Source organism: Amphiura filiformis, chromosome 4 (assembly GCF_039555335.1).
Source record: "Amphiura filiformis chromosome 4, Afil_fr2py, whole genome shotgun sequence".
NCBI classification, from domain to species: Eukaryota; Metazoa; Echinodermata; class Ophiuroidea; order Amphilepidida; family Amphiuridae; genus Amphiura; species Amphiura filiformis.
Genome location: NC_092631.1, coordinates 26,706,595 through 26,731,032, shown reverse-complemented (window position 1 = coordinate 26,731,032; position 24,438 = coordinate 26,706,595). Strand labels below are relative to the sequence as shown.

At 36.2% G+C, this 24,438-nt stretch overlaps 1 protein-coding gene across 2 annotated transcripts; it reads left to right on the top strand.

Annotated features, from left to right (window-relative positions):
* Positions 1 to 4,485: 4,485 nt before the first annotated feature.
* LOC140150750 (uncharacterized) lies at positions 4,486 to 22,868 on the top strand. Of its 2 annotated transcripts, XR_011858842.1 has the most exons (5): positions 4,486 to 4,626; positions 11,842 to 11,915; positions 13,361 to 13,414; positions 20,835 to 22,230; positions 22,830 to 22,868. XR_011858842.1 is itself a non-coding variant. In XM_072172850.1 (4 exons), exon 4 carries the CDS (start codon positions 20,940 to 20,942, stop codon positions 21,261 to 21,263), a length of 324 nt encoding a protein of 107 aa, XP_072028951.1. In that variant the 5' UTR covers positions 4,486 to 4,626; positions 11,842 to 11,915; positions 13,361 to 13,414; positions 20,835 to 20,939; the 3' UTR covers positions 21,264 to 22,814. The 2 variants fall into 2 exon arrangements, 1 of the variants encoding a protein (XP_072028951.1); XM_072172850.1 differs by lacking the exon at positions 22,830 to 22,868 and having other exon boundaries at positions 20,835 to 22,814.
* The last annotated feature ends 1,570 nt before the right edge of the window (positions 22,869 to 24,438 follow it).

Genomic DNA, 24,438 nt, shown 5'->3' with positions numbered 1-24,438 from the left:
CTACGACAGTGCAACCTACATTCAATTAAAGCTTGTGACTTGGACTTTCACTTTTACACATGCAATTTCTTTATTTTAAGTCCTCTGCAAATAAGGACTATAAGTTTGGGTACACCGATAACATGCGGGTATAGCCGTATTTGTGTACAAATATATAGCCTTCTAATTTTTTTTTGATTTTTTTTTTTGTATGGAACATGTTTGTTGCATTATTTAAGGAGGAGCGCCCTCAAGCGTTTACACAGCAAATGCAATTAAAGGGCTATTATTTGATTTTTAATTAATTAATTAATTTTAATTTTTTTTTTGGTATACTGATAGCCCTTTTAGAATATGGGGTGTCAGTGGGTGTTAGGGTGATGGAATAGCCATTAAAGGGACACTCCGTTTTGGGATTAAAGGGGTATTCAGATTTTTTGATTTTTTTTTTTGATTTTTTTGTATGGAACGTGTTTGTTGCATTATTTAAGGAGGAGCGCCCTCAATCGTTTACACAGCAAATGCAATTAAAGGGCTATTATTTGATTTTTAATTAATTAATTTTAATTTTTTTTGTTGGTATACTGATAGCCCTTTTAGAATATGGGGTGTCAGTGGGTGTTAGGGTGATGGAACAGCCATTAAAGGGACACTCCGTTTTGGGATTAAAGAGGTATTCAGATTTTTTTTTTTTTTTTTTTGTATGGAACATGTTTGTTGCATTATTTAAGGAGGAGCGCCCTCAAGCGTTACACAGCAAATGCAATTAAAGGGGTATTATTTGATTTTTAATTAATTAATTTATTTCAATTTTTTTCGTTGGTATACTGATAGCCCTTTTAGAATATGGGGTGTCATGATGGATTAAGAGTGTCATGGTGGGTTAAGGGGGTTAGGGTGGGAAACACAGGCATAGATATTCGTGTTTGGTCAAACACAACTGTGCCATCTAGTTCTCCTTCTCCTCCTTCTCACCTCTTCCTATTGACAGGGCTATCTCCAAAACTACAAGGGCCCCAGGGCTCATATTTGGCACACTTAATGGTCCTACCCCATAGATGTGCCTTTTGCCCATTTTGGCCCCATAGGTCAAAGGTCATGGGCCCTAGGGGCCCAAATGTTAAAATACAAAACATTCAGTTTCTCTTCAATTAAAGCAGCCTCAGGGCCCTGAGTTTGTACACTGATAGCCCTTAGGCATAAGACATTCACTAATATGCATGAGCTCCATAGGTTATTTACTATGGGCCCCAGGGCCCCAAATGTCTAAATGTATCTAGGAATGTCACCATCTCTATGTAAAAGGTATATATAGGATGTTAGCCTTGTGCTCATTGTGCTATTGCCAAGGATAATAAAATCAGGGTATGACTATAGCTGATTAGCATGTGTCCAATTAATTCTTATGTATATAGGTATTGTTATAAAGCTATTCCTAAGGGAGTATGTAAATTAAATGGAACAGCCCTTAAAGGGACACTCCGTTTTGGGATTAAAGGGCTATTCAGATTTTTTTTTCATTTGATTTTTTTTGTATGGAACATGTTTGTTGCATTATTTAAGGAGGAGCGCCCTCAAGCGTTTACACAGCAAATGCAATTAAAGGGGTATTTCTTGATTTTCAATTTAATATTTTAGTCAGTACATTGATAGTCCTTTTAGAATCAAACATATTACGGGGTGTCAGGGTGGATTAAAGGTGTCATGGTAGGTTAAGGGGCGAGGGGGTGTTAGGGTGATGGAACAGCCATTAAAGGACACTCCGTTTTGGGATTAAAGGGTATTCAGATTTTTGATTTTTTTTTTTTAATTTTTTTTGTATGGAACATGTTTGTTGCATTATTTAAGGAGGAGCGCCCTCAAGCGTTTACACAGTAAATGCAATTAAAGGGCTATTATTTGATTTTTAATTAATTAATTAATTATAATTTTTTTCGTTGGTATACTGATAGCCCTTTTAGAATATGGGGTGTCAGGGGGTGTTAGGGTAATGGAACAGCCATTAAAGGGACACTCCGTTTTGGGATTAAAGGGTATTCAGATTTTTGATTTTTTAAAAATTTTTTTTTGTATGGAACATGTTTGTTGCATTATTTAAGGAGGAGCGCCCTCAAGCGTTTACACAGCAAATGCAATTAAAGGGCTATTATTTGATTTTTAATTAATTAATTATAATTTTTTTCGTTGGTATACTGATAGCCCTTTTAGAATATGGGGTGTCAGGGGGTGTTAGGTTGATGGAACAGCCATTTAAGGGACACTCCGTTTTGGGATTAAAGGTGTATTCAGATTTTTTGATTTTTTTTTTTTTTGATTTTTTTTTGTATGGAACATGTTTGTTGCATTATTTAAGGAGGAGCGCCCTCAAGCGTTTACACAGCAAATGCAATTAAAGGGTATTATTTGATTTTTAATTAATTAATTTTAATTTTTTTCGTTGGTATACTGATAACCCTTTTAGAATATGGGGTGTCAGGGGGTGTTAGGGTGATGGAACAGCCATTAAAGGGACACTCCGTTTTGGGATTAGAGGGGTATTCAGATTTTTTGATTTTTTTTTCGATTTTTTTGTATGGAACATGTTTGTTGCATTATTTAAGGAGGAGCGCCCTCAAGCGTTTACACAGCAAATGCAATTAAAGGGGTATTATTTGATTTTTAATTTATTTATTTTAATTTTTTTCGTTGGTATACTGATAGCCCTTTTAGAATATGGGGTGTCATGATGGATTAAGATTGTCATGGTGGGTTAAGGGGGTTAGGGTGGGAAACACAGGCATAGATATTCGTGTTTGGTCAAACACAACTGTGTTATCTAGTTATCTATGCCTGTGCAACAGGGCATAGATATTCTGCTTATGCTTTTATCTATGCCTGTGGAACAGGGCATAGATATTCTCCTTATGCTCTTTAGTCTTCTCCTTTTCCTTCTTCTTCTTCTCCTTCTGACCCTTCACATTAACAGGGCTATCTCCAAAACTACAAGGGCCCCAGGGCTCATATTTGGCACACTTAATGGCCCTACCCCATAGATGTGCCTTTTGCCTATTTTGGCCCCATAGGTAAAAGGTCACGGGCCCCAGGGGCCCAAATGTAAAAATACAAAGCACGCCGTTTCTCATCAAATAAAGCAGCCTCAGGGCCATGAGTTGGTGCACTGATAGCCCCTGGGGTACTCTATATTTACATGTATACATGAGCCCCATATGTCATATATTACGGGCCCCAGATGTTAAAATAAGGGGCAACAGATTGACAAGGTTAGCTGTAAAACTACAAGGGCACTAAGACTCATGTGTGGCACACGTATGGGCCCAAACTTGTAGATATGCATTTTGCCCGTTTTGGCCCCACATATTTAACGCTAGGGGCCCCACAGACACAAATGTTAAAACAAAGGGCCGACCGTTTCTCAGCAAATAAAGCCGCTACAGGGCTCAGATTTGGTACAATAATAGATCTTCAGCATTATATTGTTATATGAATATAAGAGTCCCATATGCCACATAATATGGGCCCCAGGGCCCCAAATGTTAAAACATAGGGCCGGTCGCTATTCGGTAAATAAAGCAGCTACGCACCGACTTTTTCTAAAGTTGATAGCCGAGAGCGCTCAATACCCGTTTACATGGTTGGGTTTGAAGGGCGTAGACCACCAAATAACCTCTCCATTGAAAAGCACGTAAAAATCAACTTTTTTAAGCGGTGTTTTCTACCATGCGTGACAATTGACTTTTTTACGTCATTTCATTTAAGCTTCAATTTTGGGGAACTTTAAAAATCTTCAATTTTGGGCAACTTTAAAAATTCAGTTTTTTTAATTAAAAAATGTTGAAAAGCGATGCCGCTATTTCAACGCCAAAACATAGACCCTGGAATAGTCTTTTTCCAGGATCTATGGCCAAAACTAGCATTAAAACGTTAGCAGTAATTCGGCCAGGGCCTACTTTTCTTGTGAAATCGATTTGTAGAATATCATATCTATTTTAGTCATTAATAAGTTAGCATCTTTCATTTAAATCAGAACATGCCGACCTCACGAAGAAAAAGTATGGCCCATTAAAATTGACCATTGCATTATTATCTCCAGTAGCCATCACCATTGCACCTTTCGCACAGTGCTTTGGTGTAATGCGCCCTTAAAATACTGAACATAAAGTTGAATTATTTTCATACTACATCGCTGAACGGTAGCGATTAGTTTTTAGCCAATAGATTGGGAGGTTTTTTGTTGTGTTGAGAATGACGCGCTATCTTACTCGTCTCAATACCAATTGTTCGTCGCTTAGCGATTGAGTATAATACAGGTCACGCGGCTCTCGACCCCGGGCTGTGACCAGTTTCGACCAGATTTGCAGCGTAAACAAAAACAGTGAACGTGGAATATTATTAAACCATCGACACGCGGATCGTTTTCGGAATCTCATCATCTGCATCATCATCTCGGATATTTATTTGTTTGTTTGTTGGAAATACGCTGTAGCCTGATTGAGAGGTCTATTTTGAGTCGGGTCCTGCCGCATTCAGCTCAGAGCAACGGATTTCAAAACTGAAGTTGTCTGATTGATCTGCTGATAGCGCGACTGATACTGAGTAAAGCGGTGGATGAAGTTGTTCCACATAGACCATTGTAGACACGAGTACCGAGTGAGTACATTAAAATTCTTTGCTTTAAATTGTATTTATTTTGCCGTAAATATGTTTTTTCAACGAATAAGAATGTTACCAAACGTTTCGGCGTTAAGTTTTTAGTTTATTTGATAACGCTAGATCGGCCAGAATTAGATTACAAAACGTTCAAATTGATGATTTTGTGCCCCGGGGTCTGTGCATAGGTCTATACCGTACGCATTTTTGCTCGAAAAATGGACGTGTCTTCTTGTGGCATTGGGCTTGTCAAATTGACACCGATATTATTAGCAGCTATATTAGCAGTCCATTGTGGTTTATAGACCAGAGATCCAAGAGGATACGAAATGAAATTGTTTTGTGACGCGACTAGTCCGAGTTGCTCTGACGATAACACTCCGATCGCCATGCAATGAATCTAAAATAAAATTGTTTTTAAATTGCTTGAAAGATACGTCATTCAAATTGTCATTTGGTATTTTTGAAATGAAAAATTTGGCAACAAACAAAGAAAACAGCAGTATTAACGAAGTTGAAGCCCCATTCTAATACATGTAGCTGATTTAGATACTGTCAGTACTAACGTAAATTACAGATTTATTTAAATTCCTAATTTTTTTATTAAATCCACGGTTTTCGGCTGAACCACTAGCAGGCTATGTTTACATATTTATGACAAAGGTACCAAAATCTGAATTTTGATGATTTTTGCGATCGACCGGATGAGAAAATCACTGAATGGGCCTTTTTTATTGTTTATTCTGATCCTTGACAAATGTCCCACGAGTGAGTATAAAAGTATGGGTAATGTGCCCAAACCAAGGATTTATGATTTATGATTTAAAGTCCCTTCTGTTACTAACCCTGACCTCTCACAACTCACCACCCTAGTGTGTTGAGAATCTGTGTACATGTATGAACATAGATGGTGTTTCATTTCATGTATTCCCTAAATCATAGGCCTTCAAACAAGGCCTATGCCTAAATACAGGTATGGTGGATCAGAAGGCTTGATATATAATGTTCAGTTTTAATATGTAGCCTACATGTAGAGTACATGTAGGCTAATAGCTATACCTTATTCTTTGTACTAAGTAAACTTTTTAAGGGAAGGGGTATGAACGCTTGGACAGTATTAATTTTATTATGGGACATTAGAGCACATCAGACATATCGAATTGCATTCTGAATACGAAGAATGTCCTTCTGATATCAAATAATTTTGATTTTTTCAAATTCGCAATGTAATACACATTTTAGGCAAATCATTAAAAATTGATATTTTTGATAGTTTACAGTACTCGAAGTAAACTTCATAAATCTGATGATTTATATTTGAAGTGTATGTAGGTGGGATGAAGCCGACGATCAATTGAAAATTTTGAACTTTTCAGATCATATGGATTTTTTCTCCAAAACACCAAAAAAAAAATTAGGTCTTTAGGGGGAAAAATCCATATCTTCAATATGAAAGGTCAAAATTTTCAATTGATCGTCGGCTTTTCCTTCCAGCTATATACCCTTTAAGACTTTTAAAATGCCAGCAAAGAGTTAGTTTGAATTTATTACCAGCATGTAGCTTATTAAATTGTATAAAATAAAAAATATTTCTGGTTTAATAGGTAGGCCTACATTTATAGCATATATTTGGAAAACAATTGTCACCAAAATGCCCATTTACAGCAAAAAAGACCCAAAATATTTTTTTTTTTCTCCAAAAACACAGGGAATGCCATGGTTTCAGTTCTATAAAAACAAATACACATAATTTTGCCTTTACAAATGTGATATATAATTTACAAAAACTGCATCAAGTGCTGTTTCCACTCCTAAATACTTTTTACACATCTTTGGCCACCAAATAGTGCCAAGATCTTGAACGTCCTGTATGTATGTATGATAATAAATCAATATTTTGTATCGCTTTGACATTTCCATAGAGAGAATCATGTAAAAAGAGCGGCACTGTTCAGGCTAAATTCATGTGAATGACAACGATATGAAAAGGCATGCAGTGCATCAAAGTTGTCATTCTTTCTGTGCATGGGAGAGTCATTTCATTTTCATTTATTCTTTCATATATTTTATCAATCATTGCATGTCACTTGTATTTAATTATTGTTTCCAATATGATTGTACAGCTGCTAATCATTGTGCACTTTGTGATTTAAAATGAGTGTCCAGACATGAAATGCATGGTCTTAATTTATTTTAAGATTTGGAGGCTTTTCAGATTTTATCCCTAGTGACCTGAGGTCACAAAAGGTCACACAGGGGTAAAATGTGAACATGCTCCAAGCTTAAGCAGATACACCAAATTATTTGTCTGATCACAAGGATTTTCAACATGTAGTTTGTGCTATCTATGTCCTATCGTTACAGAATTATTTTACAAAAACCTTATTTTGGGGTAAAATGGCACATTTTGGCAAGTACGGGTTAAAAATTTCAACTTGACAAAAAAGAAAAAAAATGATGGTCATAGACCACAAACCTAGCTGGAGCGTGTTGGGTGTTGTGGAGGTATCTGACTCCTGCCTGCAAAATGTTTCCCAGGTCATGAGGTTTGTTGTCACAGAGTTTGAGCCCGGTACTCATTACAGATGTCCAGAAAATGCCATTTTAAGATTTTACCAGAGATGACCTTTGACCTGACACCGGCAAAATGTTCCCATGGTCATCTAGTTTGTTGTCACACAGTTTGATGTATGTACTTCATGTGTGGGAACTCACATGCTTAAAAGTGCACAATTGTACCAAATTTTAGCAGCTTAACTATGCTTTAATATATGGTCATTTTCACGGTAAAGGGTGTAACTTTTGATTTTAGGGTCAAAATTTCAAACCACTTAAATATGTTTCTGTTTACTGAAATCATGCATAAGCAACTTAAATTCAAGTAAAATAATGTTTCAAGGCTTAAACCTTATGATTTCTAATAAAAAATTTGACATTTGCATAACATTTTGGTTAAAAAAAAAGAAAAAATGTATTTTACATAACCTCAGAAAATTTTGACATGAAAGCTGGAATACATGTGAAATTCCATTCCAAAGTAAGTCAACAGATATAAGTTAAATTTTATACCATGTTTTGCTATGTTTGTAATTGCAGTTTTGAAAATTTTAACATCAAGTGTCATTTACAATGGAAATTTTCAAACCTTAAACATATTTTTTAAGTTTTAATTGGGTTCCTAAAATAATTTGAATGTCTAACTTCATGTACAAATACTACTTGATGAAAGGAACCTCCCAGCCAAGTTTCACAGAAATTGGAGTTATTTTTTTTTTTTTTCAATTCAAGCGATTTGTGTTTCGGAGGCTTCAGTTAACAACACAGGTGATCATAAAAGTAAAATATTTGGCTAACTACTACAAGTTGACATAAAAAATAGGTAAAAAATATCACAATTACTAATTTTCATGCTTTGCTTCTAAGTATTGAATTTCAGTTGTGACAAAAATTAAATTATCACAGCAAGTCATTTTTTTTTGTTTCGAGGCTTCATGTTAACAATTGTTAAACATTGCAGAAGTAGTTTTTTTGAAAACAACAGTGTTGGGATCATCTAAGCTGTTATTTTCTTGTGTGTATTGAATCAATGATTCTATGCGGCAGATATTGTAGATTTATCACACATTAATTTTTTTCACCCATTTGTTAAGTATGGTGTTTTTTGCATGTGAAGCCTCCGAAACAGGCTTTTTAAGGTATCAGTATATTTTTCAAACATTAACCATAATGTCAATTTTTTTAAAAATTTATGACATTCTGCACATATCAAGTAATAATTACAATGCAGATATCAGTATGAAACACACCAATTTAGATATGCATAGATGATAATTAAGTTTACTGTTGTTTCGGAGGCTTCATTTGTTTCGGAGGCTTCAATTGTTAACGGAAAGTTTGTATTGGGTCCCATTTTCAAACGGTGATATATATCTCCACGATTTAAAAACATGTGACTTGAGGATCTACTTTGCTACATTTTGATAAATAGATTGGATGAGCTCTTTTATTTATATTTGCACAAGCTTGCTGAACAGTTTGTTTCGGAGGCTTCAAAAAAGTTAACGAAAAAACGGCTATTTGAAGTCAAGATTTTATAAAAATTTTAAAAGCTTGCAAATCGGCTAATTTTTGTTACCCATTTCAAGTTAAGATAACAACTGTTATAAATCAAGAAGAAGTGAAGAAATAACCAAGAATTATGAACCAAAGCTACACCCACAAAGTTTGTTAACAATTGTTAACGGAAAATGAAGCCTCGAAACGACAAATATCAAGTCCAGTTCTCAAAAATACAGGGCCGTTCACAATTAAATCTAATGTGGCAGTGTTTACTGAACATATGACTGTACTTTCAGGATAAGAAAAATTATCCATGAACTAACTGAAGAAAACACAGCGTTTTACAAAAATGTTACTGTTTTTTATAGTTTTTCCAAATGGCAATATTAAGTACATTTAAGCCTGCTAAAACTGAACGCAGTAACTCCCAAAGCTGATTATGCTACCCAAGGTAGCTGCTAACTAGATGACTTAAAAAAAAAAAAAATTATGGAATTCTGTGGCTTTATTAGAACGCTACGGATTAAAATGTTAAAAATCCAAAGTTACACCCTTTACCGTGAAAATGACCATATACATGTAGTAAAGCAAACAACTGCACACAAATTGTGTACCCTTGTAATATGATTTCTGATCCATGTGGCAGGGGTAGTGTTAACCCCCGATCAGGGGTAAATGAATATATTTGGAATATGTGCAAGCTCAGGGGTGAACTCTGACTCTCTACTTTTGGACCTTACTCCAAGCTCGGGAGTGAAAAACACCCCCCCCCCCTGACTTTCGGGCCTTAATGCTACCCCTGCCATGTGGACAAGCCATGTGCTGGGTTGGTTCTACAAATCATTGTGGTGATTGATGCAATTAAAGACATTTATAACTGTACAGAAACACAATTCACTCAGAACGCTAGTGAATTATGGCTAGCATGAGACTCGTCATTTGAGGTATTAATACAAACGATCCGATTTGATGTTTAAATTACACCTTTTCATTGTAAAATTAATTTTCTTGGCCAAATGAAAAGAAATAACTTTCATTTTGTCAGTATGTTTGGTACTGTATACATATTTTTATGCCTCCACTGCGAGGCATACTGTTTTTGCACTGTCTGTGCTTCCGTCCGGATGCTGTATCTCGGGCATGGATGGGCAGGATAGGTCATGGTCAAAAACTCTGGAAACTTTTTTGGGTGGGGTTCAAGGTCATATACTGAGGTCAAAGGTCAATCTGAGGTCAAATTACAAAAACTGTCGTACAGTCAACATTTAGAGCCAAATGTTTGGAAGGTCATCCGGGGGTTACCAAGGGGTCATCTGAGGTCAAATTGCTAAAAATTGTTGTATGGGCTTGAACCTTGGTGGGTGCAGTCAACATTTTGAGCCAAATTTTGGAAGGTCATTTTGGGGTCATCTGAGGTCAAGTTAATAAAATTGGTCGTATGGGCTTGAAACTTGGTGGGTACAGTCAACATGTAGAGCCAAATTTTTGGAAGGTCATTTTGGGGTCATCCGGGGTCACCAATGGGTCATCTGAGGTCAAATTTATGAAATTGGTCATATGGGCTTGAAACTTGGTGGGTACAGTCAACATTTAGAGCCAAGTTTTTGGAAGGTCATTTTGGGGTCATCCAGGGTCGCCAAGGGTCATCTTTGGGGTCAACATTTAGAGCCAAAGTTTTGGAAGGTCATTTCGGGGTCACTAAGGGGTCATTGCAAGGTCATTTTGGGTCATCCAGGGTCACCAAGGGGTCATCTGAGGTCAAATTAATAAAAATTGGTCGATGTGCTTGAAACTTGGTAGGAACAGTCAACATTTAGAGTCAAATTTTAGGTCATTTTAGGGTCATTCAGGGTCATATGCAGTAACTGCCTTTTGCAAAAGTTGCAACTTATGTGACTTATTTTTTGTTCATTTTTTCATGATTGTTTGTTTACCACTCTGACTTTCAGCGATACAAGATTTGTACACATGTAAATCACCCCATGGCGGAGCCATCCCATTCGATGCCCTATGCGTTGAAAACCGTGATGTTTCTAGTTGATTTTTGATTTCCTTCAAGTAAATAATTCGCTAATGAAATATATTTCTCAACTAAAAGCACATCATATAGGGTTATATATATATCATAGTTTTGATTGCACCATTTTTCAATTCTGATTACATTTTGTCACAATCAACTTGCAAATGTACCCATGGATGGATAGTTTTGCAAGCCACAGTAGAAATATAGATTATTTCCCATTTTTTTATAAATATTACAAATAAAGTACTGAGATGGACACTTTGGCAGTCGCAAGTGAAAAAAGTTGAAATCGAAACAGATATTTTGACAAAACTGTAATCCACACGATGCGCCTTGGAGATGGACAAATCTTTCTTTATCAAACTTTATTAGTTTGAAACACTGAAAAATTAATTCCAAAAAAGGTCACGGGCGAAATTGTGGCCTATACAAATCAGAAATTTGACACAATTTCATGTCTAATTTTAACCCTGGGATTTTTTTTATAAGGTATATCCAAGTGCCATGTTTTTTATCTGACATAAGTAAAAAAATAAAAAAATTTTACCGTAAAAATTTATTTCAAAGCCAAAAGTGTATTCCTAAATTATGCTGATTTAAAATGTACATCTATCGATCGACCTTTAGCATGACTAGAGATACATTAAAGCCAAGAATTTTCTGCTTTACAAATGCTAAATTCCGCTTTTCTCCGCTTTGTAATTTTAGCACATTTCTGACATAATAAAATTTCACAAGAATCTTACCTTTACTGTAATTGTTTGCAAACAATCCAAGGATAAACTGATTAAAAAGCCTGCGATAAAGTCAGTACGGTAAATCTACAACGGATTTTACTTTATTTTGATACATTTTGAAGACCCATTTCATTAAATATTTTATTTATTTCTTTTCAATTCTATTTTTTTCCTTTTTCTAGGTCATTTTTGCTGATTAAAATTTTTTTTTTCTCAGAAATGCGTTTTTCGCTTTATTTCCGAATTCCGTGATTTTTGCGGAATTTCCGCAACGCGGAGAATTCTTGGCTTCACTATACATAACATTAGAGGATGGCCACTGGCGTACTGAGGGTATTGACCATGACTTGTTACAAATACAACACATTTCAAATTTATATTGTATCATTTCTCAAGTTTTCAGTATGCCTTCGAAAGACAGAAAGAAAAGAGATGAAAGAAGAAGGAAGCGTGAGGAGAAGAAACGCAAGGTAAGTATCACTTTTAGTCCAGTAGAGAGTAAATTTGTAAATGCACCAATCCTCTTTGTTTTTATTAGTCTTGGTTCAAGGCATCAGACTGATTTTCTCTCACTCTCTTCTAAAAAATTGTTTCTAAAGTTACACAATGGTCTATGGTTCTATTAAAGTACCGGTATTGTGTGTTGTTTTGGTTTTTCTACAAACCATTGATCACGGCAAACTCTGCTAGACCAACTGTACATGTGCGTTGTGTAAGATTCTGGTACCACATGTAGGCCTGCCCTGCACTATATGAATATATTAAACAAAAAGTAATATGCAGTAATCCTCACATATTAAGGTACTAATATACTTTCTTATTTCTGGTGTTTTTTTTTTCATATCAATCTGATGTTTTGTATGTGATCAACCCTGGTTTCTGGTTATCATCGCTACTTACCAAACAATATCTGACGTATCCTTGATTGTTGATGAAATCGGGACATTATGAATTCTACTTTGCTTATTGTAAACCAACATTAATGGTATGTATACCTATATCATCCACTCATCTAACACTATCTTACCACCTTATTCCATTTTACCCTCTGGTTAACCTTCTTCCACTTGTAATCTGTTAAATTCACTCGCCTATCCACATGTGCTCAAACATTTGACAATGTCAAATAAACATTTCACACTGCCTTAATGATGCACCCACCTGGTAACCAACCAATCCATTTCACATCCAACTACCCATGTACTCAATTTTGTTCTCATTGTTCTATCTGGGTTTGAATCCCATTTCTTATGACTGATCGTCTTATTTGTCATCTTAATAATCTACCATCACTGTGTTATAATACCCTTCATCCCATACATAATTTATTCATTGATCCACTCTTAAAATAACTATTTAACTTACCCAATGTTCTGCATGTCACTGGTGTTCTTTCATCACTTTCTTTTCCTAACTTACCTGGTGTTCTTTCACCACTTTCTTTTCCTAACTTGCATGTCTCTGGTATTATTTCATCACTTTCTTTTCCTAACTTGCCTGGTTTTCTTTCATCACTTTCTTTTTTAACTTACTTGGTGTTCTTTCACCACATTCCTTTTTCTAACTTGCTTGTGGTTCTTCACCACTTTCCTCTATAACCTCCTGTAACTTCGGTTCAGGAGGAAGATACAGAATTGCATACAGAATTTCATACAGAATCTCAAGCAAAGAATGAATGTGAAGTGATACCTCCTGTACCTTCGGGTCAGGTGCGTGATACAGAAATTCCTACAGAATGCTTTACAGAATCTCAAGCAAAGAATGAATGTGAAGTAGTTCTTCCCATACCCTTGAATCAGGAAAGTGATACAGAATGCCAATCAAACAATGAATGCAATGAATCTGGAAATCAAACGTCAATGAATGTTCTTTCTGTAATTGAATCGACAGATCTATCTTCTACACATGCTATAAGAGATGCACACAGAGATGAGACAAGTTCATTACATACTATACCTAGTATTGAAAGGTCAGTATCAAGTGTAATTTTTAATCCATGTATAGGTCAAGACAAGTCCGATCAAAGTGTATCAGAAATTATGAGCCTTACTACAGGCATGCAGTGCAAGTCCACAAATACATTAAATAATTCCAGTGATAATGATCAGCCAGGTTGCTCGTTTTGGACAGAATATGATACTAAGAAAGCAAAACGTCAAGCCAAGAGTAAAAGATACTATGCCAAACACAGAGAGAGAATACTAGAAAAGAGAAGAGCACACTACGTGGCAAACAAGTCATTGATACTGAACAGCAAAAAAGACTGCTACAAATCAAACAGACCATCTGTACTGAAAAATAGAAAAGACCACTATAGCTCAAACAGACCATCTGTATTGAAAAATAGAAACGACCACTACAGCTCAAACAGACCATCTGTACTGAAAAATAGAAAAGACCACTATAGCTCAAACAGACCATCTGTACTGAAAAATAGAAAAGACAGGTACAAAACAAACAAGTCATTGATACTGAACAGCAAAAAAGGCTATTACAAATCAAACAGATCATCCATATTGAAAACCAGAAAAGTGAACTACACAAAAAACAATGATACAATACTAGAAAAGAAAAGGATGAATTACATTAGAAACAAAGCTTTGATGTTGATTAAAAGGAGCATATACTACTTGATACATAGAGATGCAATTTTGAACCAAAGGAGAGAAGCCTATGAAGAACCTGAAAGAAGAGCTAGACAAATCCAACAAACTAAAACCTCTCACAAATCTTCTAGAAGTGACATTGCAAAGGTTGTTCTGAAATTTAATTTTTAATGATACGGCGGCCACCGCGATCTACACATGTCTTATATGCAATCGTTCATTGTTCAGAAATCAAGTTGTACTGTTCAACAAAGCAAAGTACAGCAAAACTAGCTTGTTATCAGCAATGCCATCCAATGCTAATTATGAAACACTCCCAACTGATGCATGGATTTGTAAAACATGTCACAACAACATCAAACAGAATATAGTGCCACGATTGTCGCAAGCAAATAACCTGGAACTGTGTCCACAACCTGCAGAATTGTCAGAACTTAACATCCTTGAAAGACACTTGATTGCACCTGTGATTCCTTTCATGAAATTAGTTCCTTTATACAAAGGTTGTCAGAAAGGTATCCATGGTCAGGTTGTTTGTGTGAAATCTGATGTAGATAGTACAGCAAAAGCATTGCCACGTCTTCCCAATGATGACAGTATCGTTCGAGTCAAACTGAAACGTAAATTGCAATACAAAGGTCACGTTATGTACAAGCAAGTTTGTCCCAGTAAGATCAGAACAGCTCTCAATGTACTGAAGCAAATAAATCCAGTGTTTGAAGACATTGATATAGATGCTAATCAATTGGATGCAATTGACAATGATCCAATCATAGCTACTGAACATACTGAAAGCTTGGAATCAGAAAATGACAATATTATTAACTTGGAACCAAATCAGATTGCAGACCTCACAGATGAACAAGAACCTTCAGAAATAGCAACAGAAAATATCCATGATGAGATCAATGATACTATTAGTACGACTGCATCTATCATAACAAATGAACTTGAAGAACCTGTTGATATGGAAATCAGTGACTCTGAAATTGAAGAACCTTTTGATATGGATATAAGTGACTCTGAACTTGAAGATGACATTTCTGAATCAGTGCATAATAGAAATGATGAAAACAAAGATGAAGATTTAACCGAAACTGCATCCACAGAAACCCATGAACCCGAGATTGATAATACAAGACATCAAGATCAATCTGAAAATGCAAATGAGGAAGTCTGTGAAACTAATCAGAATAACAGTGAAAATGATCATGAAGATGTCAATGAGGAAAAGTGTGAAACAAATCATGCCAGTGATAATGATAATGTCAATGAAGAAAACTGTGAAACTAATGAGAATGACAGTAAAAATGATGATCACAATGAAGATGTCAATAAGAAAAACTGTGAAACAAATCATAATGATAGTGAAAATGATGATCACAATTATGACAATGTCAATGAGGAAAACTGTGAAACAGATCATAATGACAGTGAAAATGATGATGCCAATGTCAATGAGGAAAACAGTGAAACAAATCAGAATGACCGTGACAATGATGATGATATCACTCACACATCGGTTCCACTCATATCATGTTTGCAGCCAGTTGACTTTACACAATATGTGGCAGATCACCTTGATGATTCCATACTTAGTCTTGCACCTGCAGAAGGCAACAGACCTATCAGTGTTCTCAATGTAGAAGCAGAAGCATTCCCAGTTCAATTTCCTGATGGCAAGAATACATACAAAGAACAAAGAAATCCAAAGGTTTCTCCAAGCAGATATTTCAATGCACATCTTTTTTCGTCAGATACTCGCTTTGCTAGTGATCCACAGTATATTTTCTTTGCTCAATATGCCACAGAATTGAACATGATAACATCTCAGATTTCAATTGCTATGAGACAAGGCCATACCAAAACTCCTGACGGAAAAGCGATCACACCTGACATGCTTGCAGACAAAGATCAAGTCAAACAAATGATTGAAAGAGATTCAGCATTTCGATATTTGAGACAAATAAGAGGAACACCATCTTATTGGGATGCAACTCTCAAAGATTTATTTGCAATGATTCGACAAATTGGCATTCCCACATGGTTTCTAACCTTTAGTGCTGCTGACCGTAGATGGATTGAAATTGACAATGCAATTCTTGAACAGCAAGGCAAACAACCTCTTACACCAGAAGAGCACAAAGATATGGATTGGAATACACATTGTGAACACATCTATTCAAACACAGTAACCCCTGCTAGAATGTTTGAGCACAGAGTAAAAAAGTACATCAAAGATATCCTTAAATCACCTGCTGAACCTATTGGCAAAGTTGTTGACTATTTTTATCGTACAGAATTCCAGCAGAGAGGTTGGCCACATATTCATATGCTAGTTTGGGTAGAAGATGCTCCTGATGTATATGATGTATCAGATTGTGACATTGTTGAATTTGTTGACAAATATGTATCATGTGAACTACCATCTGAAGATGATGATCCAGAACTCCATGAAATTGTCAAATCATGCCAAATGCATAGCAAGAATCATACCAAGTCTTGTCGCAAAACAGGCAAAACATGTAGATTCAACTTTCCAAAACCACCTTCAGAACAAACTTTCATAGCTAGAAACCTAGATACATATGATGATGAAGATGATGATGAAGATGAAAGTAATGATGACACTCCTGATGAATTACATGTACATGATGATCAAGGAGAGGCAGATGCAACAATTGAAGCTAAAGAATTGATCCAGAAAATACATGATACTCTGACTGACCCAGATATAGAAATCACAGAAAAGACATCTGTTACTGAAATCTTTGATGCTGCAAATGTTTCTCAAGCAGAACTAGAAATGGCACTTGTAACACTCGCATCACGATCTACCATCTATCTGAAAAGAAAACCTGCAGCAGTTTTGATCAATAACTACAATCCTCACCTGATACGTGCTTGGAATGGCAATATGGACATTCAACTTGTACTTGATGCTTATAGTTGTATCAAATATATCATGTCGTATTTAACCAAATCTGAACGTCAAGTAGGTGATCTGTTGAAAAATGCACAGAAAGAAGCCAGACAAGACAATAGTGATGCTATTACAGAGCTGAGAAAAATTGGAAATGTATATCTACACAGTCGAGAGTTAAGTGTTATGGAAAGTATATACAGAGTATGTAGCATGCACTTGAAAGATTGTACATGAGAAGTAATTTGTGTACAGACAGATCCAGATGGTCAAAGAATATCACTGCCACTATCTCTGATGCAAAATAAAGACCCCACAGAGCCAGTATGGATGACAAATTTGCTTGAAAAGTATTATGGCAGACCTGACATGCCCAATTTCAATGACATGTGCTTGGCAACATTTGCATCCAAGTTTCGCTTTGCATCATCAAAAACTGGAAACAGAGCTAGTAATGATGAATCGGATGAAGAGGAAGAAAGTTCAAGAAATACAAGCAGAAAGTATGATCTTGAGTATCTAGGCAGAGATCTTGGAATTGCAATAGAACGTGTAGGCAAACCTGCAATTGTACGCTATCCAAAGATAAAGCTTGAAAAAGATCCTGAAAAGTACTATATGAACATCATACGCATGTACTTGCCACATCGTAACATTGAGCTCAAGCCAGAAGATTTTGAAAGCTTTGCATTGTACTATCACACTGGTTGTGTTAGAACACCTGAAGGTGTGAAATCTGTCAAACAAGTCATCAAAGACAACATGAAGAAATATGAACCTATCAATGACAAAATAGATACTGCATGGAATGAATTGCAAAATGCAAATGATAATCTTGAAGATGCATGGGCTGCATTAGCACCACAAGCTGAACAGCAACGTCTTGATGATCTTGAAGACAAAATCATGTTAAACAATGAATCTGATGATGATTTCAATGAAATTGAAATTCCTGAATTGCAAGCAAATCCATCCAACAAATGCAATGATAACCTATATCGATCACCAGTTGAAACAATAAGATCAGTTCCCTCAGATGACCAAGTTGCATCAATGATCAGAGCTCTCAATGATAAACAGTTACAGCTTTTCAAGTATGTCCACCAATGGTGTATGAAAAAAATGAATGGTGAAAACCCAGAACCTTTCAGAATATTTCTCACTGGTGGAGCTGGCACAGGCAAATCTCATGTAACAAGATGTATCAGATATCATGCAGAGAAAATCTTTGACACCTTACGTGAAACACAACAAGAAAAGACAGTACTGGTTGTTGCACACCTTGGCACAGCTGCTTTCAATGTTGAAGGACAAACAATTTGTTCTGCTCTGAATATCAGTATCCATGCTACTAAAGATTACAAACCACTTAGAGAAGAGTCACTCAATACTATGCGTACAAAGTTGCAACACTTGCAGTTACTGATCATAGATGAGATCTCAATGGTTAGCAAAAAGCAGTTACAATACATTCACGGTAGACTACAGCAAATTAAGCGAGCTTCAGATCGTGCATTCTTTGGCAATATTTCAGTATTAGCTGTCGGAGATTTCTATCAAATACCACCCATCAATTCCACTTCATTATGTGTACCTGATGATAATCCATTGAATGACATGTGGACTGACAATTTCAAGTCTGTGAACTCACACAAATTATGCGTCAACAAGATGATCTTGAATTTGCACAACTACTTAATCGCTTACGTTCAAGAAAAAAAGGTGATGCTATAAATCCAGATGATAATAGGAAGCTTTTGTCACGAACACTTGAATCTGAAACAAATTTGACTCCACCAAAGGAAGCACTTCATATCTATGCATTCAATAAAGATGTTGACAAACATAACCAAACAATGCTAGAATCTCTTCCAAGTCAAAAAAAACCACCATCCTTGCTCTTGATATCAAAGAACGTGCAGGACAAAGTCAAACCAGGAAAATACCATACAAGTCTGAAGAAATTGGTAAAACAGTGCTGCAATCTCAACTATGCTTAGCAGTGGAAGCTAGAGTAATGCTTACAACAAATCTAGATGTACCTGACGGTCTTTGCAATGGAGTCACTGGCACAGTCAAATCGATCCTACCTGATGATGCAAACAATCAACCAAGTGCTATCTATGTACAATTTGATAATGCAAAGTGTGGTGCAAATGCAAAACAAAAAAGCCCTCTACCAAATGAATATGCTAGCTGTGTTGTCATAAAACCGCATAAAGAAAGCATTGAAATACATGATGAATATGGCCATCAAACTAGAATACGGAAGCAATATCCACTGAAACTAGCCTGGGCAATCACTATGCACAAGGTACAAGGACAGTCAACAGATCAAGCAGTTATTTCGTTGAAAGGAATAAAAGCATGCATGGCATATGTTGCAATTAGTCGTGTCACACACCTCACTGGTCTATATCTCTCAGACTATGATCCAAAGAGAATTTTCTGTAATGAAACACTTCAGCAGCACTTATCAAATATGTTACCATGTGACCTTTCAGTTGCTAACCCGATTCTGCACACCAATCACAGAGAACAATTTATAATAGTTCATCACAATGTACAAAGTCTTCCCAAACACATTGATGATATCAAATGTGACTTTGAAATCAGGAAAGCTCATATCATAGCCCTATCAGAAACATGGTTGAGTACTGATCATAACATGGGTAACTATGAAATACCTGCATATCAACTTGTTGCCATGAGAAAACAACCTGAACATGCTAAAGGCAGAGGTACTGCAATGTATATTCATGAGAGTGTTTCATTTACTGCACTACCACTTGAAGTAGATGAATGTGATATTCTTGCTATAAGAACCAATGCCAACCCATCTATTGTTATCATGACAGTCTACAAACCAGTCAGTACCAGCATTACAGTTCTTTCTGATGTGCTAAACAACTTGTGCACCCAGATAGAGATGCTAGATGTTGATTATGTTGTTATTTTGGGCGATTTCAATCATGATCTACTGAAGAAACCACCAATTAATGCATTACAGACATATCACCAATTGATAACCTCTCCTACCACTGCTAAAGGAACTCTGCTGGATCATGTGTACATTAAGCCAATGCCTGTAGAATATAATGCATCAGTGTTAGCATCACATTTCAGCTACCATGAACCAGTTGCTCTTTGTATGAAATCATAGGAACCTCTTCCACAATCAATGTAACAGTGAAACAAGTGTTTATGGCAAACATACCTAACATACAGTCTTCCGAGTTGTATGTCATCCTCAGTTCTGACCAGAAATTACAAGCTGACTGAACTAAATTACAGTTAGTAACATGCTAAATCACATGCCCAATCAGTTTCATAAAGAAAGATGAAGTGAATTTTTGTACACAGAATGTCAGCCTTTTTCTATGCAAAATGTGAACACAATGTTGACAAAATATCAGACCTACTTCTATGTTTATTGTCCTCAGAATGTCAGCAGAATGTTAAGCCTAATTTTCTGTAAAATGTTTTATAGAATGTAAACCCCATTTCTATGCCGACTGTTAAACATATTTCTAAAATGTTAACAGAATGTCAAACATATTTCTATGCAGAATCTCGAATGCCAATTCTTATTACTGTGCATAATGTCAAACCTAATCTGTACAGAATGTGGACGATTATTACAGAATGGCAAGCACATTTTATCCAAACTATTAACATATTGTAATTGCCTTTATACCTACAGAATGTCAATCCTGTTGATACACAATGTGAATAGAATTTTAACTGAATGTCAAGCTCATTTATTTACAGTACATCAACAGAATGATAGCAGAATGTTCAGCATATTTCTCCATATAAAATGTTGAATGTTGACAAGATCAAACTTAATTTCTTTACAGAATGTGAACAGATGACAGAATGTGAACAGACCACAGAATGTGAACAGATGTCAGAATGTGAACAGATGACAAAATGTGAACAGATGACCGAATGTGAACGGACAGATGACAGAATGTGAACAGATGACAGAATGTGAACAGAAGACAGAATGTGAACAGAAGACAGAATGTGAACAGATGACAGAATGTGAACAGAAGACAGAATGTGAACAGATGACAGAATGTGAACAGATGACAGAATGTGAACAGATGACAAAATGTGAACAGATGACAGAGTGTGAACAGATGACAGAATGTGAACAGATGACAGAATGTGAACAGATGACAGAATGTGAACAGATGACAGAATGTGAACAGATGACAGAATGTGAACAGATGGCAGAATGTGAACGGATGACAGAATGTGAACGGACAGATGACAGAATGTGAACAGATGGCAGAATGTGAACAGATGACAGAATGTGAACAGATGGCAAAATGTGAACAGATGACAGAATGTGAACGGACAGATGACAGAATGTGAACAGATGGCAGAATGTGAACAGATGACAGAATGTGCAGAGATGACAGAATGTGAACAGATGACAGTATGTGAACAGATGACAGAATGTGAACAGATGACAGAATGTGAACAGATGACAGAATGTGAACAGATGACAGAATGTGAACAGATGACAGAATGTGAACAGATGACAGAATGTGAACAGATGACATAATGTGAACGGACAGATGACAGAATGTGAACAGTTGGCAGAATGTGAACAGATGACAGAATGTGAACAGATGACAGAATGTGAACAGATGACATAATCTGAACGGACACATGACAAAATGTGAACAGATGACAGAATGTGAACAGTTGGCAGAATGTGAACAGATGACAGAATGTGAACAGATGACAGAATGTGAACAGACGACAGAATGTGAACAGACGACAGTATGTGAACAGATGATGTGAACAGATGACAGAATGTGAACGGACAGATGACAGAATGTGAACAGATAGCAGAATGTGAACAGATGACAGAATGTCAACAGATGACAGAATGTGAACAGAATGCCAAGCCTATTTCTATATTTAGTATTTCATAAACAAAATTTCAACTAATATGTTGCACACAACACAACGTCACCATCAGCAGTCAAAATGTCCAAACTCAAGAAAATACAGTGTCACAGCATTGATCTTGAATCTTCAATGTCACTATACATTAAGATGAACTACAGCATTGCAGGTGCACTGCATGTTCTTGCAGTACCAACTTCATTCCAACCCAGTTACATCTGACCAGTATCAACTACATCTCTACAAATTGCCGACTGACCAAATTAAACTTTCTAGTACCATCTTCACAACTTTTCAACCAGTTTCAAATCTACTCTTCTTGTTCACAAGGTAAGTAAGCATCTGGTTATCATATTTGTATGCCTTTCGCTTTAGCTAAAGGTATGTCGGAGGGAATCGTGACTTGGCAGTTTACACTCAAATATTGAGACAAATAAAGTTGACACACAAGAGGGATGGTATGAGTTCTATAAAGAAATCCCAAGGCTTCACCCCATGCACATGAATTTTCTCATTTAATAATTACAGCTGGACTCTACAAGTATACTGAGAGCTGGCTCTGTTTTTAATCTCTTGAAAAAGAAAGGTCATTACTCTTGTCTTTTCAAAACGTTTTTAACTTTATTTATACCATTTGTATTTTACATACATGTATTACCCCAATTGGATGTTGTTTCACATTTTCCCTGTTTTTACTTTGTCCATTGCTAATGTGACCGAGTTGTATCCTTTTGGATCCATCCATGGTTCCATGTTAAAATGGCATTTCCCTGTTTTTATATTTAAAATGGTCAGACAAAATACATTGGATTTGCTCACCAAAACTATTTCAATCCTGTTATATGTAGGATATAAATATTGATGGGACTAAATTTCTAATGTCTCCATTTTCCTATTTCCATGTTTTTGGGTGTTTTTTTTTTCTACAGGTAGTCCTGCATGGGAAATCATCTTAAAATTTCACTGCAAATTGAAACTAACTATATTATTCAAGACCATTAAGAAGTATCACCATAAACAATAAAAAAAAGTTAATTCACGATGACACAGCTGTCATTAGTATGCTAAGAAAGCATCAATCCTAACTCCTCATTGTCAGTACACACTAAGGTGGACAAGAGCATTGCAGAAGCACTACTTAGCAGTACCATGTCTCCCCAATTACATCTGTAGCCAGTATAAACTACATCTCTATCAATCGCAGACAGTACCAACTTCATGACAACTCAATTACATCAGAGCATCTCTACATCTCTACAACTTTTCAACCAGTTTCAAATCTACTCTTCTTGTTCACAAGGTAAGTAAGTATCTGGTTACCATATTTGTATGCCTTTCGCTTCAGCCTTAAGGCCCATGCTTATTTACTAGTGTACAGCCTTCTCCAGCCTAGCTGTAGCCACAATGTATTGAATGAAGGATCCCCCAGCCAAACTGCCCACTGGTAATTAGGTATGGGCCCTGCTCACCGACATTAACAGTTATTATGTCCGCAATAGTCATTCAGTATATACCTATATCTGTGTGTACAGCTACCTCAGTATGTTGTGGCATGCTGTTTGTATACGTACACGCCTCCGCAAGGTGCTTTCTTTTATATAACCATTACATTTTTTCGGCCAAAAACACAACAAAACGACACATTTAAATGGCACATGAATTTCACTTCGTCTTCAGTCTCAATACCAAACCAAACCACAACAAACAGTATACTTTGACAATTTTAGGATATTAGTATTGCTCCTGATAATAACATGTAATTAATCATTTTATTTCAATGTCCAGGTGCAGCAGTAATACGGAGGATACTGGCTTTATGGCACAATTCTTAAAAGACAGAAGATGATGATTTGGAAATCAAAAGCTGCCATCTGTTATCTGTCGCTTTCATTCAAAACTTTCCCAACATGTTGCCAGACTGAAATGGCAACAATTCAACTTTGAAGAAAAATCTTTATCTTGACGGTGAACATTTTATGAGAACTTAAATACTTGCATAGTAATTTCTGTGGTGCATCAACTAACTACATGCATAGTGCACTAGTAAATGTGTGCTCCAATTATAAATACAATAAGGACCTCAACAAGTGACACTGACATTTGATGCATACAAGTGCAATGCGGCACTACTAAGCATACCTTACAATCTATAAAAGTAGAATTAAGGCACTATTCTTTGGTTCACATCAAGTTAGGTAGTGACGTTAATGTCTTTTAGCAATTGTGCCACGCTAACCACCCTTTGTAATGCGTTCTGTGCAATTAACTTAACACACACGATTCAATACTGAGCCCACCAAAATACGCACTACATCACTACCAAACTTGAGGCAAACCAATGTGTACTGAAGGTTACTAGTCCAACATATGGTTCGCTGGGGGGCAAAAATAATAACATGGTTCAGATAAGTTTAAGTGACCGCTTATGGGTTCGAATTCCAACCAGCCTAATCATGAAGCTCCCGTGGCCAAGTGGTTAAGGTCCTGGGTTCGATTCCCGGCGGGATCACTTTTTCTACTTGTCTCCTTTATTATTTG

What these genes read in the sequence shown, in the direction of transcription:
- LOC140150750 (XM_072172850.1), top strand. Translation starts at nt 20,940, where the DNA reads ATGACAGAATGTGAACAGATGACAGAATGTGAACAGAAGACAGAATGT.